The sequence below is a fragment of the Daucus carota genome, chromosome 4, assembly GCF_001625215.2.
Source record: "Daucus carota subsp. sativus chromosome 4, DH1 v3.0, whole genome shotgun sequence".
Classification (NCBI taxonomy): Eukaryota; Viridiplantae; Streptophyta; class Magnoliopsida; order Apiales; family Apiaceae; genus Daucus; species Daucus carota.
In genome coordinates this window covers 40,719,789-40,738,494 of record NC_030384.2, presented here as the reverse complement: position 1 = coordinate 40,738,494, position 18,706 = coordinate 40,719,789, and the positions used below count along the sequence as shown (strand labels likewise).

The following is an 18,706-nucleotide window of genomic DNA, read 5'->3' as shown; positions in this document are numbered from 1 at the left end:
TTCATCATCTTTTTTTATCATCTTCTTCATGAAAAGCTTCAACTCACTCATATTTAATCTTTATTGCCTCATACTTTCTTCTTTCTCCATAAGACTTCTCCATATATTTTCATTCCATTCTCCCCTCATTCCATTCCATCCAAGTGAACACAACCTAAGAGTCTACTTTCTATAGACTATACATATTAAATTTGCAAGCTTTAAGTAGAATTTCACAATAATTTACCCAAGTTTATATATATCCAAATGTATTTTAAACATCAACTGGAGCTGGACCATACAAAGGAATAAACGTGGTATTTCCTGCCTGTAACGGATACATTCTATAAGTTAACATTTCTTATCTCTCAAGTCTGATAGTCTAAATTTTAATATTCATTCATCTCTATATTACACTGAATTAACCATTTGGGCAAAAGCTGATCTCGTAGGAGCCAGCCAAACTGCAGGGTACTTGACCTCAAATTAAGAAACACTGAATCAAAGATACTCGATTTCCCAGCAAAAGATAAAACAAAAAAATCCATATCAACCTGCAAAAGAGTTTAGAATGGAATAATGAGACTTATAATCAACTTCAATAATTCACAAACGAAAACAAAGTATGCAATGTAAAATTGACAGTTAGTACTGTTAAATATAGTGACACTTGCACATCTCCTCATAGGTACTTCAGAAATTGCATCCTTTAAAAGGACAAAATATGTGCTACTGTTTAACCAATAAAACCAAAAAACTATAACTTAAAACTAGTAGAAGTTGAGTGCAATATTAACCAACCTGGATTAAATTCCGATTGAAATTTGGAGGATATATGAAGCAGCCAATGCTGATGTGTTAGCGCGGAGGCTTATGCAGACTAGGACGGTTACAGAAAACCCGACCATTGGCCTTCACTACAATTGCTACTGCCAGGCTCATGCTTGCCCACATAATTGAAGAGAGTACATTCCAGAAATCATAGTGGCCTGCATAAAATCAAGTACTAATGGCTCAACTATCCTCAAAGCATCAATTCACATTTACATGCAAAAATAAATTGCTGAAGCAATAGTAGACATCCAGCTGGTTAATTGGACAAACAATTTGTTGTAACATCAACTAAAATGCACATACAAATATTGATTAGTGAGAATTCGTTAATGCTATTTTTGTTCAGGTTTATACTAAAAAAGTGATGTTTGTAGGTATTTAACTATACAAGCTACTAAAACAAACTTTATGAAATTCTCTACAGACCAACCAAAACAAAGCATACACCCCCGCCTCAACTATTTTTTCCCCTTCATACATTCAGACAAATCGGATAAACATCTAAAACTTCAAAACTAAACTCCCGACTCTCTAATCAAGCTTTCAGGCCCTTCACATCTCACACACTTATGCACGATCAATGTTCGAGCCACTTGTTTTCTTCTGCTTTTTAAAACCACTGAGTCAACTCGTTCTTTCTAATCTCTCTTTTGTGTCATTTTGATCATTGATTTCAGCTTGTTAGTGGAAAATAAATCGTGGGTTTGTTTTAGCTGGTGTAATGATTGAGTTGTTGGAGATTTAATCAGCATGGCTTGGTCATTTTTATGCTGATAATTTGCTTGCTTGGTCAAAAGATTCAGTTTTGTTTGACCCTCAACAAGGTATCTCTTTGTTTTCTGTTTGCTACTTTCATTATTTTGAGTGGAATTGTGAAAAGGTGTTGACTTTAATCTTGTTTGGTTGTGGGTGTTTATTTGTTTGTTTAATCCTTGTGTTTTGTTTGGTTTTTGGTGTTTTTGACGATTTTTCGTGTTACAAATGAGACGCTTCGTTGTTCGTTTCGCATACGACGAGGCAACCTGACCGACAGCATAGCGGTGGAGGCCGATGGTGGCGGTGACGACGGTTTCGGGACGGGATTCGGTTTCAAAATGAAAAGCGCTAATTGTGGCGTTAATTGTGCCTCCTAATTGAAGGCGTTAATTTTGCCTCGTAATCGAGGGCGTTAATTTTGCCTCGTAATTGAGGGCGTTAATTGCGCCTCCTAATTGAGGGCGTAAATTGTGCCTCTTTATTGAGGGCGTAAATTGTGCATCTTTATTGAGGGCGTTTGCCTTATTTGAGGGCGTTAATTGTGTCTTAATTAAGGACATTAATATTTTATTATTATGCCTTAATTAAGAGCTTAATTGTCTCAATCATGAGTTATCATGATTTGTGAGAATATTTTAATATAATCTGTTAAATATATCAACTTATATTCTTCTTGTTTTTCTTGTTTTATTTTCAGGATTCGTGGAAGAAGACCGGTTTTTCTTTTCGGACATTAAAGTTTTATTGTCTAAATTTCCCCGGTCATCTTGCATGTCCGACGGTTAGATAATAAGCTTTCTTGAATGAAAGAATATCACGGTGAATTGCCGATTCTCGTTGAGATTTATTCTCATTTTCAAAAAAAAAAAAAAAAAACTATACAAGCTACTATACTAAGAAAATAAAGTTTAAGCTATCAGAGTATAAATTTCTTATAAACACCACAGGCATTAACGTCAAATGTGGTGGTAAAACCAAATTTAATTTATTCAAAAGCATTATTTCAGACTAGCAAGAGTAACAAAATTACAAACTTACCACGCCTCAATGACATCATTGTAAAAAACAACCCTGTCATCACAAGTGCCATGGCCAACCGAAATGACTACAAAAGGAAAAAATTGATTTAGTATTGTCTTGAGAATATTTATCACCACTTCAGATCATTTAATGTACAAAAATGCAAACACAAAATAGCTTCATCAAAGTTACATCAGGTATATATGTACTAGATCATACATGACAACCTAGCGGCGGTCTTGGACCATGATCAACTCTGAAGGTCCCTTCAGTGCTTGGGTTCTGGCTAGAAGCTACTAGCTAATTTGCAAATTTTATATCCAAGTAGTTTAATTTTTGTGAGGTACTTGATACAAGTGGGTTATTAGTACTAATAATCGAAACACAGAGTGAAACTTAATAATGCTACTACTAATGTCTAATCTGAAACTTAGTATGTTTCTATTCTTCATGACCCTAAAATAAATAGGGTAGCGGTCCACAGCCATTAATGGCTGTGGAAGAGTTAAGTAACACACAGTTTCTGGGCCGTTGGATGCATATCCAACGATCAGGATTATATTAAAAATTTTACATGTCCAGCGCTTTTTTACCGCTGGACGGGAATATTCCCGTCCAACGCTTTTTTAGCGCTGTATGGGAATATTCTCGTCCAGCGCTAAAAAACGCTGGACATGTTAAAATTCTAATATAATCCTGGCCGCTGGATATGCATCCAACGGCCCAGAAACTGTGGGCTAAATAAACAGTGCCTGGCAATTATATGCCAGGGACCCGGACCCAAATAACAATACCAAAAGAATTTAAGATTAAAGTTCAGCCTGTATCCACACTCCAGAGTATTAAATCAAGGATTCCCTGTACTGGTAATGAAACTGTTACATAAATCTATCCTTATATACTATACCATTGAGTCAAAATGAAGATCCACTGTAGTCAGTCACTGGTATTTGGTTAATATTACATTTTAACACATAAAAATCTTCCACAATTATAAAGTTACTAACAAACTTTTTATAATAAACTGTTAGAATCATATTGGAGATTTTTGGTAATTATTCGGTCATTCAAGCTCTCGTCGTTAAACAATTTGAAAATGGGGGTAGATCTGTTTTTCGTTTTTTTTATCTATACTAAAAATTAGGACAATCAATGTTTTTTCAATACAAAACAATTTAAAAATTATTCATATACACTTGAATGAGCCTTTCGGATTTTAATAAAGAGTAATAAATGTCTATAGAGTCTAGACATCTCAGCTTCCTATACAGGTCATAAATCAGACATGAACTAAAAACTTGACAAACAAAAACAGAAATGTAATTCTGAACAGTAATAATATTGAAATACATTAATGCAAAATTGAAAATCCATATATTTAAGTAATAATAAAACAAATATACACCATACTCACAGCTATAGCCTCTATGCCTCCTTTTTGAGATGTTGGCATCATATCCCGGCTGGCAGAAACAATATAATGTCCTTGTAGTAAATCAATTGCATCCTTTACATAAAAAACAGTAAAACCATATCAGCTGAGTAATGAAACTATAGCTAATTAAATAATAGAAAAACTGAATAATGTCACCTTCATAATATATATGCCTATCAAAGTAGAAAGGAAAATCATTTGTTAAACAATAAAGTTATTTATGTATAGATCGTGCAACAGAACACAGACATACACAAAGGTCGACAAAAGTTATACAACATATCTTATTAACTACATGTGCACAGTGCACCAGACAGATTTTACGTAAACTGACATATTAAATGAACATACTGCATTTCAAAAAGACCTTCATATATAAGTATACTGCTATTACATGTGAATGTACATCTTTGGAGGTACAAGATTTGCGAAGCTATGATTTTATTATTATTAGATATAACATTGCTGATACCAATTGAGGTAAAGAATGCAGACCTGTTTTGTACCATCACAAAAGTTGTTCAGGTAATAACGCATGAGAGAATTCCGCCCGTCATTAAGAATTCCTTGGAATGTCCGCTTGCCACGTCTAAGAATCACCCAGACAATATACACAGCTATATAAGAGTTTTCTTTTCTCCACATAGGAAGGATGTCACAGATATATCACTGAGTTCTTACCAAATTATCTTTCACACATTAATCATTTTTATTTTTTATTTTATGTTATCAAATCCAAGTGTGGAACGTCGTACCAAAATCTGATCCTTCGATTCCAACACAAGATACTTTGGAATACACCAAACACCAGAGAAGTTTTTTCCCAAAGTGCTGCCTTAGCTCTACTTCCTATTTATAGTACTAATAACTTGAAAATGTCCAGAATACAAATCACGCAATTCTTATCAGTTTGAATGGTACAGGAAATAAATGTGAGCAGTGAGCATAGATTATAATGGGAAAAAAAAAAATGAACACATGACCTTTCTCATTTAATATAAGAGAATAAGGAACCTGAGATACATTTTAGAAAACTTTCCTCAGATAGTCAAATGAAATGACTGTTTTGATAGGTACATTATTTTGATATGCACAACCTTTCAAGATATTATTGTGATATAAAGAATCTTTTAAAATAACAAGTCATTTTATTCACCATCTCAGGAAAGTTGCCTGAGATCTCAGGTTCCTTTTCTCATGTCAGTAACAGGTCTAAAACTTATTTGTTACTTTTGTCATAAAAAAATTTATACTAGATAATATGACAATTGTGATAACTGCAATATAGACATCAAAAATTAAGTCAGACATACACTTGTAAGTTAGACAAATTTAAATTGCAAAGCAACAGTCAACACATCAAAATCTGTTTTTATAAACTAAAAGAGACATTTTGGTTTCAACTGGTTGCCTAACAAACTGGAAACTGCTTTTGCCACTTTCGCTTGCAAAACTACAATTCCTATATGCCCCATTTGGTTGGGAAGAATGGAAAGAGTTAGGAACGGAATGACATTTGATTCTCGAAATTGAAGGTTGAAGAAGGATGTAAGAAATGTGAGTTGGAAAAGATAAGGTAAAATTTTATTTGATCAAGACTGTGAAGAGCATTACTAGAAAGGGGACTGGATCATTAATTCTCAAATCGGTGGGTTTGAGTTTAGCTTAAATAGGGAGGAATAGAATGAAGGAAAAATGATTACATATATATTTCCACAAAACAGTACAAATTTCTATTTCAATCCTACTAACCAAGTGCTGCGTTGAGTTCAGAAATTTGATTCAAAAACTGACTATATTACATTCACAAACACATAGATATATATAGATATCGCGATATGTGTTTGTGCTGTGCATTTGTGCTAGTGTGTGTTAGATATGCCTACAATGAAAAGGTTTCAACAACAATTTTATATTAAATTGAATGAGTAAACTACTATCATTTCAATTATTCTGTATTGTTATGGGATGGTACGAGGATATGAAAGGCTACAATGCTCCTTGCAACTCAATACAAAGTAAGAATAGCAACATACAATCTAAGGTCAATTTTATGAAAGCATTTGATACTTCTAATTTTTTTAATCCCCTAATGTGAGCACGGAAAGCTTCACGAAGATGAATAGATATATCATATACATATATGCAGACTGGAATAAATGTATAATACCTGACAAAGTCTCCTTTCAATGCTGGAGTGCCAGAATACTGAATGCTTATTTCATCTCCATGATTAGCCCATACTAAAAATGTAAAAATTAGAGATCGATCGCAAATAAATATACATAATACTGAATGTCATATCCAAGATTATCTATTATTTAAATTAACAAATATTTGTTTTAATATAATTTATAAGATTAAATAGTATTTATTATTTATTTTGCTATAATTTATATATATTTATTTATTTATTAATGAATTATTATTATTTCAAGCCTGGTTCTAGTAACCCGTGGCCCATGATTAGTGCCGATTGGGTCTAAGATGTGTATTCTTACCATTAAAATTTCAAGTCCGGTGTGGGTTGGACCAAATTTGTGATAAGAGTTTATCAAACCGACCTAAACTGAAATTGACAGTATAACCTATGCAGTAGAGTACTTGCAATTATTTAATATTTAATTATCTATTTTATGTATTACATTTATTTATATTACCTTAGTTTTTAATAAGTGAGGTGTATATAAAATCATAATAGTAAAAATTAAATCAATTTTTTTTATCGAATTATATTACTAGAACTCTAATAATTTTTAATAGACGAGGGGAGAAAAAGATTTCTAATTAATTTAAAAAAGAATTCTAATAAATTAAAAATTTATTTATTCAAAATAATATTTTGTTGAATAATATTATTAAGATTTTAATAATTGTTGGGTTTTTGTTGACTAATAAATTTTAGAGTAAAATTAAATGGAACTTGATTATTTCAATAAAAATTATATATATACACTATATTTGTTCAAATTCAAATATTAAATTTAATAATTAATATAGCCTTTACATTAACTTTTTATTTAAATTTAATTTTATTTGAAAGATGCTTTCGTATTAAATACGACATGTCTTTTAATGAGGATATATAATTTACATAATTAGCTTTTTTAAATAGGTTTAAACAAATAGGACTATGGATGTGTTTGAATTATATATTCTACTAGACTATTAAAGTAAGTTTTTATTAATTAGGCACGTTACAACATATTTGAAATTAATAGACCCGGGAGACACACACACACATATTAAAATTCAAAAGTATAAATTTTGTTTAAACTAGACAAATCAACCGACCAAAAATTTTAATGTTTCATATAGTGTGTGTATATAATACAATACAATATATAATACAATACAATTTGAACCAAATATTTAAAAAATATTACATACATGTAATTTTTACATAGAAAAACCTGTTTGCCCAATTAAAATAAAACTCCAATAGTTGTTTGAGAATGTGGGAACTACACTTTTAACTCGATGAAAATAGAAATCTATAAATTGAATTGAAATAGAACTCTGATATATATTATTAATTTATATATTTCTATATATTATGTTAATATTATTATGTTTGATAAGTATAAAACCTACCTAAACTTGTAAAATATGTTGATTATGAAATACAACACTTACATATTTTAAAACTGTCATCAAAATTTGGATGACTGTTGATAGTCTCTTCAGCATCAAACAGGCCAAGCCTTCTAAGTTGGGACTCTAACATCTTTCGGCCAATCATGCTCTGGAAATGAGCTCCAGGTTAGAAGAAGGAACTTAAATAGGCACAAAAACTAGAAGCCACAATATCTATCAAATTTTGGCGCACACACTGACATCATACATTCTATTCATGATGTCAAAGGTGTTGGTACAAAGAAATTTGGAAGGCCAAACCAACTCAAACAAAATAAATTTAATAATACTTCAAAAGAAGACGACGATGGCAATATCAGTTGGAATAAAGATGTCAAAACCTCTCATACATGTAGTAGCCAAACACAATTGTTTCTGCAAATATATCAAAAACCGTCGTAGCGACGAACTAAAAAACCTCTCAACTTTCTCATGTCAAGAGAAGGAATTGAAGAATTCCCTGTAGGCAACACATCAAACGACAAATGCCCACATGATACCTATTAAGTTCATTTAGGCAACTGAAGTGAAATAACTTTTTTAAAGTATAATAAGTAATGATGTGACCTTTACATCCTTTATAGCAATAATATGTACATAATTATGTAATTTCAGAACTTGCTCTATAATAATAATTTATGGGAACTCTCGAAACTCCACAAGGAGCAAGCACAACAAGAACCAAAAACTATCAGTTACAATTTGTATCAACAATCTAGTAATAGACATATATACACACCCGTATAATTTAAACCCAACACTCTAACTAATCACTCAACTGTCTTGCCATGGCATGCTAGAACATACTGCACAAACAACACACAGATAGCACAATACAATAACCAAAATGCGGTTGAAGTACCTGTGTTACATTTGTTCGATCTAAGCAATCAATACAATTGGATCTGACAACTCCAGTTTGCACTTCAACCTTCTCTCCTTTTTCATTTAAAAGAAGGTACCTACAATTTGTTATTTAAGATAATAAAGTTAAGTTCCTGAACTTAAAATATTATTATACAAAAGCAGACGAGTCACAATTTTATACAAATGTCAGCTGACTCAGCAAATAACTCCGCTAATCATATTCATGAATCATGATGATATTTAAGCAAGGAAAATCTTTTTATCTTAACGGAAGCAATGTAATTCTAAGCTGGTAATTAGGATGAATTTCAACTAATTATCTTCTAAAAAAACCTAAATTTTAGGATAAATAATTCTGGAAACTACAAAAACAATATCCCAGGTGCAACTTTACTGCATGACTTTGCATGTGACAGCCTTTATGTCTTGAGAAACGAACTACACTTCAAGGTCCTACTATTATGAAGGTCACTTTCTCTTTCTTCTCAGACTCAGCTAAATCAAACAGACTGCTGATTTGAGTAATTTAACACCAGATTCTATCATTCTAGTATCCATGTAGACATGATTGGACATGGCTTTGGCTATGGAATCCATACCAAATCGAAAATGCTGTATGTTCATGAAACCAAAGGCATAAGCCAAACTTTAAAAGACATAACATCTACTACGACTGTATCTAATAAACTGACAAGTTACTAAACCTCTGTCAAACAAGCAATGCATAACTAGCTCAACTTATATAATATGGCTGGAGAAGAAGTTAAGCCTGTAGAACAAGTGTCACATAGATACTTGGACAAAAAAATCAGACCAACTTCCTTCATACACCATAAAAGAAAATATCCAACATGAACAATAAGCTGTTCTGGAACTAATTTCCATTACTCAAGTATTTTTATGCGACTTTTGTTAATTAGCTAAAAGGTTAGTCAAGAACGAGGACATACATCCAAATTGGCATCGGCATCTAAACTAAGTTCCTATACTTAAAAAAATAAAATAAAATCAGACCAACTTCCTTCATAAACCATAAAAGGAAATATCCAAGATGAACAATAAGCTGTTATGGTACTAATTTCCATTACTCAAGTATTTTTATGTGACTTTTGTTAGTTAGCTAAAAGGTTAGTCAAGCACGAGGACATACATCCAAATTGGCACCGGCATCTAAACTAGTTCCTCAGGGCTGTATTCAAATTAATGACCGGGTTAATCCCCGACATATAAAAAACATATCAAATTAGCTGCTATTCTATAAGAACTCACATAAACATACCTATTTTTAACTAGAAAATCCTCAATTTGCTCATAGAGGATTGAAAGGCGCTCGAAATGGACATGCCCGCAAATCTGATGGAAATCAAAGTGCAAGTATCTACACATAGGTATACATAAGAGAATAATATTATAGGGTATGCACAGTTGCACGAGGAAAATAGTATAATAACAAGATAGTACCTGACATCATCACCAGAAATATGTTGCATTGCATCTGCGAACTTTTCACTCAAGCGACCCTCCCCACCATGCTGATTAAGAAATACACTATATTAATAATAATCTCATGAAAACTGGATAATGAAAACATTCACTAGATGTAAAGGGTGACAAACAATCATAGCAATAAGAAGGAAGCACCCGAAGATAAGCCTTGTAAACATGAACTTATTAATTTATTCACACATGATCCCAGCCATGCAAAGGTAGACACATATATAAATATCATTTTGTTCTACCTTGTTGACAAGATCAACAGCTAAAACATTCCCATATCTTTTCCTTATATCCAAAAAGTGCCTCTCGATGACTCGAGGCTGCAGAAGAAGCAGCTGTTAATTAAGATGTGAGGGCAATATATAACATATTGGTACTTATGCAAGGGCATATTGTAACGTTACTCACTGCGTCCTCAAGTCTCAAGATCTCAAACTTGGGCTTGTACGTTAGGTTAACAATCTGATCCCAGATTAAAGGAATTGATCCTCTAACCTAAAAGAAAAAACATATCCAACAGATTAATTCATTGCAAGATACAATATAATCGTAAAATCGCTGGTATAATCTAAAACAATATACAGACAATTGCACTGAGCAATATCAGTATAAGTGATTTCCTATTCCACAAGACCAGCAGACATGATACTTAAAATACAAAGATACACTAAACATGGAGACAAACAAACAAACTTGTGGCTTTTCCGTTATGAAATTTGTCATTCATTTTTCTAAAAGATTCTCATCTGGACTGGCCCCAGCCATAGACAATCGAAAATTTTGCTGCCTACCCGGATCCTTCTTATGAAACTATACCACTCTTTTGGCATCAAAGTAAATTATCCATCTAAAGTAACCCATAATTACTCCAAGGGTCATATTATAGGTGGTTTGCAAACAAAATTATGCTCTCGCAAAATTTAAGGGAGATTGTAACAAAATGCGATTTATACATCATAAGCATTGAGCATCTGTGCTTTGGGATACAACATAAGTGTTTATTACTCAAAACTACAAAAAAGCTGTCATGGCCATGAAGTAACAAGTAACAAACTTTTTTGCCCATAGACTCATATATATATATATATATATATATATATATATATATATATATATATATATATATATATAGGGTATAGTTCAGCGAGTAACTAGTAACTTAGTAACTTTTAATCTGGACCGTAGAATATATGCATGTATGTTGGAAGCCTGTAACCGCAAACTTAATTCTCACGCACGTTGCATGTATAAACATTAAGTAAGCACATGTAAGTACTTAGTCACGTAGTTTTTTTTTTTTTATCATGGTTATATATTTCATATTTTTAATTTTTTTATATTATATTTGTTGTGATGCATATTTTTAGTTTCTGAGTGTGTATTATACTACCTATATTAAAAATACATAAAGAATTGTATTGAAAAAAAAATACCTAACATGCTAAAAGAATTATACATAAATAAAAACAGAAAATGTGAGAAAAAAAAACTGTATTAAAAATACAGGACATTGTATTTGTTATTTTTTTACGTTTTTCTTATTCTTTAATATTTTAAACAAAAATGGTGCTCGTTTATTTTAAATTTGTATATCTGAAAAACTTATGTTTTGTATTTTAAATAATTTTAAAGACACTATTTTAAAAATTATGTTTATAAAATATATAAAAATATGTTATCTATTTAACAAAATTACAACATATTTATATAACAAAACATAAAACATAATAAATTACAAATTATGAATAAACATTTGAGAAAAATACAGGATAAGAAAGTACAGGACACTATATTAGTTGTATTGTGCATATTTTTTATTCTTTAATTTTTATTTTGAATATATTTATTTCATACTTGTGTACAGAACTTGTAGTACCTGTTTACAGAACTTTAGGTTTGAAGACAAAATACAGGATAAAAAAATACAGGACATTGTATTGGTTTTTCTTATAAAATATCAAATATATAACAAAATACTGGACAAAAAAATACATGATATTGTTTTGATTTTTTTTATAAAATACCAAATATATAACAAAATACAGGACATTGTATTGATTTTTTTTTGTTCTTAATTTTTATACAAAAATGGTACACATTTATTCTTATTTCTTATATTTAATATGTAAATTTTAAAATTAAAAAAATTATGTTCTTTGTTTTTTAGCCTTAACTACTTTATTTAAAAAATTATATTCACAATATAAATATAAATATTTTTTTAATTTAAAATACTTACAAATTGATTTATATAACCAAATAAAAAATGTGAAATATTATAAATCAGAAAATAAACATGTCATGGAAATGTAAAAGTATAAAATAATATAGGACAATGTATTTGTGGTATTCGGTATTTTTTTATTCTTCTTCTTTTTTTATTTTTTATAAGTACGTGTCTACAGAACTTGTGATAAGTGTTTACAGAACTTATTAGTTTTGAAGACAAGCACGTGTGTTACTGTTTTAAGTGTTTTAACGCCGTGTCTTTTTTGGCTCATGCATCCGTCTTTGGCGCCGTGTCTTTTTTAACTCTTAGAAGAGTTACTAGGTTACTTTTTATTGGATCCTCAAGGAGAAGCCCCCTATATATATATATATATATATATATATATATATATATATATATATATATATATATATTTTCCCTACCTAAAAGCAATTTTCTTTACAATCATTCTTTATCAAAAACTTTAACAGGGAACATATTAAAAATATGCACGTCCTTATTTATGAGTATAATGTGGCAGATAATTATAATATGTCTCAAATATAATACTACAAATATACATATTCTATTTGTTAATCAACAGAGTCAAAAAAACATATTAAAAAATCCCACACACGCGTCAAATTTCTTCATGTTACGTACAAAATCACGAATATGTTAGAGTATGTAGGACTCTCGAGCCCAATATCCATGGAGAATATTTATCTTTTAAAGATGTAAATATCATAGAAGAAAACAGTAATCTTTCTTTAAGCACTCCTGAAATTTCTATACTATAAATCACAAAATAGCACCAAGAGAAAATTACTAAGTATATCTAGTCTCTTAGTGTTACAAGTACTGTATATGACTGAAGACTCCTTGTCTCTTCACAGTTTTATATATATACAAGGAATCCTAGATAGCCAAATTCCAAGTTAAGATTCTTCAGAGACTGCGAAGCTGTCGGAAATGCCTAGAGACACTGACTGAAGAGTTGACAGTCTATTATTTAGGTTTAGTGACTAAACTTTAGTCTTATACAGAATTTAAAGGAGATTGCAGAGAATGAAAAGTATTAAGAGATGGAATCAAGTTTAGTGCAGAAAACATAACATCTGCTCAAGACTGGAAAGATCAACACAGAAGGAAGCTGGCAACTTACAATATACTTTGGCCTGTTCAAATAACAATTAAGGTGAAGCAGGGTCAGGAAGGATTGTGATACCCTATTTCTATGTCAATCATAACTATCTTGTATAGAGTAGTTGCTAGGTAGCAGTATATATACTCTTTATTGTTTACATCGTAGAGTTGCCAAATCTGTATTCTAAGAATTAGGGTTTTGCAAAGAGAATAAAGAGAGAGAAACATGGTTGCTCTGTATTAGTTAAGATACAGAGATGCCCCTCTGAAGAATTCAGAATTTCTAAAGTGAGTTCTTACTATCATAATCATATCAACACAACAATTTACTTCCACAACTTATTGCTCTTTGCATATTGTCTTCCTTGTATCTGCTTGACAAAGAATTTTAAAATATGCATAAACTTATAAACTTGTATTCAACCCCCTTACAGGTATAACCGGAAAACAACATTAAAAATATTACATGGCAATTTTAAAATGATAACTGATATTTACTGAAACTGCCATATCTCAACTTCTCAATAAACCTGAACAACCATATGGTATTCCCATTGGATAAGCAACAATCTGTAAAATAATTTTTTATTTCGATTTTTAATCATTCTAGGTGATGTTAGATTCCTGATAAGACTAGACTGATAACTCCAAGCCTTAGGAGGATTAGTATCTGAATAATTAATTAATCATTAAATATATATTTTGATTATTCTAAGATTATTACTATAGATATACAATTATTATTGCATAGACCTCTACGATATAGAATGAAGTCATGATTAAGTGGTCTTACCTGCACAAAAGATGCTGTATATCCATTTGAAGTTATGATTTGCTCAGACTCTACATAATTAGCAACGTACCCATCAGAATCAGCTCCTCTTCTCCACATCCGAGTCCCTTTGTCAGGCGAACATCACATTAAATGAGAGAGAAACGGTAATCATGTGTTACCACTTGCAAGGTAAAGAGTATTAAATTGACTCGTTGATTAATCGTTATATATGAAAACAACACATTGAGTTAATGTATCATGATATACCTTTTGATCTTTCTAAGCAAAAATCTTGAATTATTTTCTCAAAACCTCCATCAAATTAAGTTTTACCTCAAGCCCTTCCTAATGATCGCATTGAAAATAAAAGGAATACATATACTTAATATTTCAAGCCAATAGAAGGGACCATATAACCACAATGTTCGATCAACTATTTCAGGGTTTAAGTCATGTCTTTTCCTTGCGTCTTCTTTTGTGTTGGTACCACGCAAAACTCTCTTATTTTCCTCCCAGATATCACCAATCTCGTGCATGCCTAATTATACGTATTCTTAATTTAATACTATTCTTTAAAAAAGTTACTCTTCTTTCAAAACTTCATTATTTCCTCCCAAATATCATCAATTGTGATATGAAGTGCTATAATAACATCAATAACGCAACCTGATTCCATAAGGGCTTTGATAATCGATATAGGGTGGCAGCCTAATTTCATATAGGTTAAGATAATCTATTCACTGAGGCAACAACATCAAAAATTTTAAAATACAATCATATGCTTACTTAAATTATCCTACAACCATCAAAACTGGAGTAGTTGGCATAGATTAGTAAGAATTACATAATGCATACAACGCAAAGGAATACTTGAAGCCTTGCGGATAACCACTTATAATTATTAAGCTCTTTTGGTGTGTAGGGCAGACAAAATTCCTGTGATTTTTATATCTTTCTGATTTTTTGATACGAACCCATATGAATTTACATATAGAATATTGATCACTATCTAGATCTTTTTATTATTTAATTTGGTACAAGATAATTTGTTCCTAATATGAAATAACAATCAGTAACCTATATAAGGGAAACTATGTTTTAATTTACAAGAAAAACTCATATGATTTATTATCTATGAAATATATGCATAATAAATTATGATTAATAATCTATGGCAAATATATGCATAATAAATTACATGAACATTTACCAATTACCATCTGTGCGACATAGTGGGCTGTCTAAAAGTAAATCTGGATTTTTTATATGAGCAGTGTTGGCCCAAGTATGCACGTTATTCTAATAACAATGAAATGATAACCTAATACTCAATTCCTCAACTAAAGTATATCTGCTGATAGAATAGTTTCTTTTCATGTGAATAAAAAGGTAATAATAATATATTAACACAACTGAATTTACCTCTAATTAAGGAAACAAAATCTTCTTCGTCGTTGCTTTAAATTTAAGAAAGTATGTTTAAACTTTATAGAATATATAAAGATAAAGATAACATAAGTCACAGGTCAATACCAGATCTTCGAGTACATCTCCTAGCAATGAGGGTAACATCAATAACATTTTTCCCAATTGCCGCTTGAAAACTTTGAAAACCTGACTATTTGTTAAGGCAAACTCAAGTAGAAATGAGGATGTAAAATTTTAAGACTATAGTTCAATCCACAAGTAAAACATGGTGGAGATTATAATAATTGTGATTTTATGACAAAAACTAAGATCAGGATATTCCCTTGGATTATAGGAAGTGAAAATGGATCAAGCTGCACAAGCAATATAGCCTAATTAGGGGGCCATAAATAGATGAGAATTCCGAAAGAAATTTAATGACACAAAATGAATATTAAGTGCTAGAAAGAAGACCTTGTTATCTATAAGCACTTCCAGCATATAGTTGTTCCATAAAAACCGAGGCTCTGCCTGAGGCAAAACATTTCGCTGCTATTACAAAATCTGTGGATATCGAACTTAACTTTTCCAAAGCACAACCACTAACAATATCTAGAATCAATAAAATTATATTTATCTGAAATGCTATTTACTGAAAAGAGAAGCAGATGATACCTGTCTCCACAAAGGAAGAAGTCGGGTTTCATCACTCAACTCATGCAGCCGTTGCGCACTGCAAGATACAACTTTAAGGCATCATAAAAGGGACAGCTTTACTGTGATTACTTCTATGAATAAATTAAACCATTATAATTAGAAGGAGCCAAGAGTAATTTACAATTAGATCCAACAGCACAAACATCACATATTTAGAACATGTTAGATATCAGTGAGTTCCTAACTTGTTTAACAACTGTTTTTGAGGTTTTCTATCTTAATAAGAGAGAAAAAGCAGGTATAGCAGATATAGAGAAAGATAGTGATTGATTGCAGAATTAAGAGAGATTAGGTGAGAAATCAAGAAGAACACATAACTTGCAGAGAAAGTTGGGGTTTTAGAGAGAGAAAGTTAAGGTTTTGGAGAGAGAAGCAGTGGTGGAAATTATTTTCCATTTTCTGATATTCAGATTCAACATGCATCAAATGTACCAATACAGGACTATTTACAGTAGTCTGTTGCTTAACTAACTAGCAAATAACTGAAGTACCCTTACTCACTAATACTACCAGTATACTACCATGCAATATAACATCACCCTTTCCTAACATCCCTAGAATTAATTGCTAATATATAATGTCAGGCACTTGGGCCTTGCTTACAAATTCATGACTAGAAAAGTAAATAGCTTTTACACATCAATTGAAGTTTTTCTTCGCTAATTCAATCAACTGAAGTTATACTATTTCCTAAATAAAGGTACAAACATGTTCAACTTGACTTTTCAAAACAGACTAAAAAAGGGTGTTTGTGTGTTATTAGGAGCTTCATAGAATTCTATACAATTTTACATTGATTCAGTTTTTTACTCACGGTGAGTAATAGTGATATCAATCTTTATAAGCTTTGATGTAGCCAACCCGTGGTGCTATCAAAAAATTGAATGCAAAAAGTAACTTCCATTTGCAAGAAAGTTTCAATACAACTTCAACATCGAGTAAAGAATAATTACCTCAAAGTTATGTTGACGTGATAAGAGAAATATAAACCAGGAGTCTTCTCTGCCACTTTTAGTAGGGCAGAGAACTCAGTTTCCATCTTTTTCTGTAAAATATGTGCAAAATCAAGCATAAGAGAGTATCCAACAAAAACGCAATATGCATACATACATATGATTAGCTTAATGACTATAGAACTAATCAATACACAAACTAGTACAGAAGCTTTACCTGTTCTGCAGGAGAATTCTTGAGCGAATGGTCACATGGAAATACCTTGAGGGAAGTAACCTTATAGAAAGGATGCCCCAAGTAAGATCCAACACATTCGCATTCTGTAATAGCTATCAGATACGAACCTGCAACAGCAATAGATGTGCGCCAATGTCAGAGTCAGCAGCAAACAAACAAGAACACTTCATCGCTACTCAATTAATAAAAAAACTTAAATACTTTATCCGTATATAATGTTGCTCGACTAACCTGCGAAAAGCTTTAGCATCCCAGCAATTCCAAAAATCGTGAATGTTTCCGAAACATCACTACGTGTAACCTCCTCTAGTAAACATGAAATCAGGCAATCTAATGAATCATCAAGTTAACAAGAACTAATTGAAAAAAATACAGATAGGCAAAGCAAACAAACCGATCAAGTTGAGGGAAGCATCGACACGACTAATGGATAAACAGGGACCGGGAGTAGCGTCGGTAGGTTCAATCACGTACTGATCTGGAAACTCCCAAAGACGCATCCGTGTGTATAGTTTTTGCGACTCCGTCATGATATTCACACAGACTAAGACACGCAGTAAAATAACTTAATTGAACTTAAGTTGATTGCAGAATGCGGCGAGGTATTTGTGAAGTAATTTGAAGAGCGATAAAAGCGGAGAGTTACCTGAAGATGGGATCAAGAGAATAAAGTCGCGGAGATATAGATACAGCTAGTGTGTGTCTGTGTCAGGGTGAGATCAACGCCTGTTCTGAGGCGCTCCTTTTGTCTACAAACAGAGGTTTTTCTTTTCCCCCTAGCCTTTTGCTTTCTTTTTTTTAATTGTTTTAAAGATGACTAATGTCCGGAATATTTACTTTTCAATAATATTTCTAAAAGAATATTCAAATTATTCACTAATATTTTTCCTGATACGATTTGTGTTTTTATATTTTTATGAAGTTAAATTTCAAAGATAGAAGAGTCTAAACTCACTTTCAACTTTCGCTTATAAATTATAAGTTGATTTGTAACTTTTTATTATATGAATAAGTTGATTTTGCTTACTTTTAAATTCGACCAACGCCTCCTTAATATCCTAATTTTCTATTAAGTTACGGACTTTCAATAAAAAATTGTTTGAAGTGTTTTTGGAGTTCACAGTTGAATCGCTAAAATCAATTAGTTCATATGTTATGTGTTAATTTTCTTAAATTACATTGATATATAGATCGTCTACATTTATAATATATAAATACAATTATACAGTATATAATA

General features: G+C 31.3%; 1 protein-coding gene across 2 annotated transcripts; it reads right to left on the bottom strand.

Annotated features, from left to right (window-relative positions):
* Positions 1-210: 210 nt before the first annotated feature.
* LOC108219113 (phosphoinositide phosphatase SAC7) lies at positions 211-18,258 on the bottom strand. Of its 2 annotated transcripts, none has more exons than XM_064092671.1 (22): positions 18,116-18,258; positions 17,864-18,013; positions 17,701-17,775; positions 17,449-17,576; positions 17,232-17,323; positions 16,237-16,294; positions 16,036-16,110; positions 15,902-15,935; positions 15,688-15,768; positions 14,173-14,279; positions 10,433-10,519; positions 10,267-10,344; positions 9,989-10,059; positions 9,807-9,905; positions 8,523-8,622; positions 7,661-7,769; positions 6,195-6,267; positions 4,520-4,613; positions 4,004-4,096; positions 2,608-2,674; positions 781-968; positions 211-533 (listed from the first exon to the last, which is right to left on the bottom strand). In XM_064092671.1, the coding sequence occupies exons 2-21, from the start codon at positions 17,997-17,999 to the stop codon at positions 838-840; spliced, it is 1,788 nt and encodes a 595-aa protein (XP_063948741.1). In that variant the 5' UTR covers positions 18,000-18,013; positions 18,116-18,258; the 3' UTR covers positions 211-533; positions 781-837. The 2 variants fall into 2 exon arrangements, with proteins under 2 accessions (XP_063948741.1, XP_017247887.1); XM_017392398.2 differs by having other exon boundaries at positions 16,036-16,092.
* Between the last annotated feature and the right edge of the window lie 448 nt (positions 18,259-18,706).

What these genes read in the sequence shown, in the direction of transcription:
- LOC108219113 (XM_064092671.1), bottom strand. Translation starts at nt 17,999, where the DNA reads ATGACGGAGTCGCAAAAACTATACACACGGATGCGTCTTTGGGAGTTT. An exon ending in TGCTTCCCTCAACTTGATCG is followed by an intron (nt 17,776 to 17,863) that starts GTTTGTTTGCTT and finishes CATGTTTACTAG; the next exon opens with AGGAGGTTACACGTAGTGAT. An exon ending in TTCTTCCTTTGTGGAGACAG is followed by an intron (nt 16,111 to 16,236) that starts GTATCATCTGCT and finishes TTGTAATAGCAG; the next exon opens with CGAAATGTTTTGCCTCAGGC.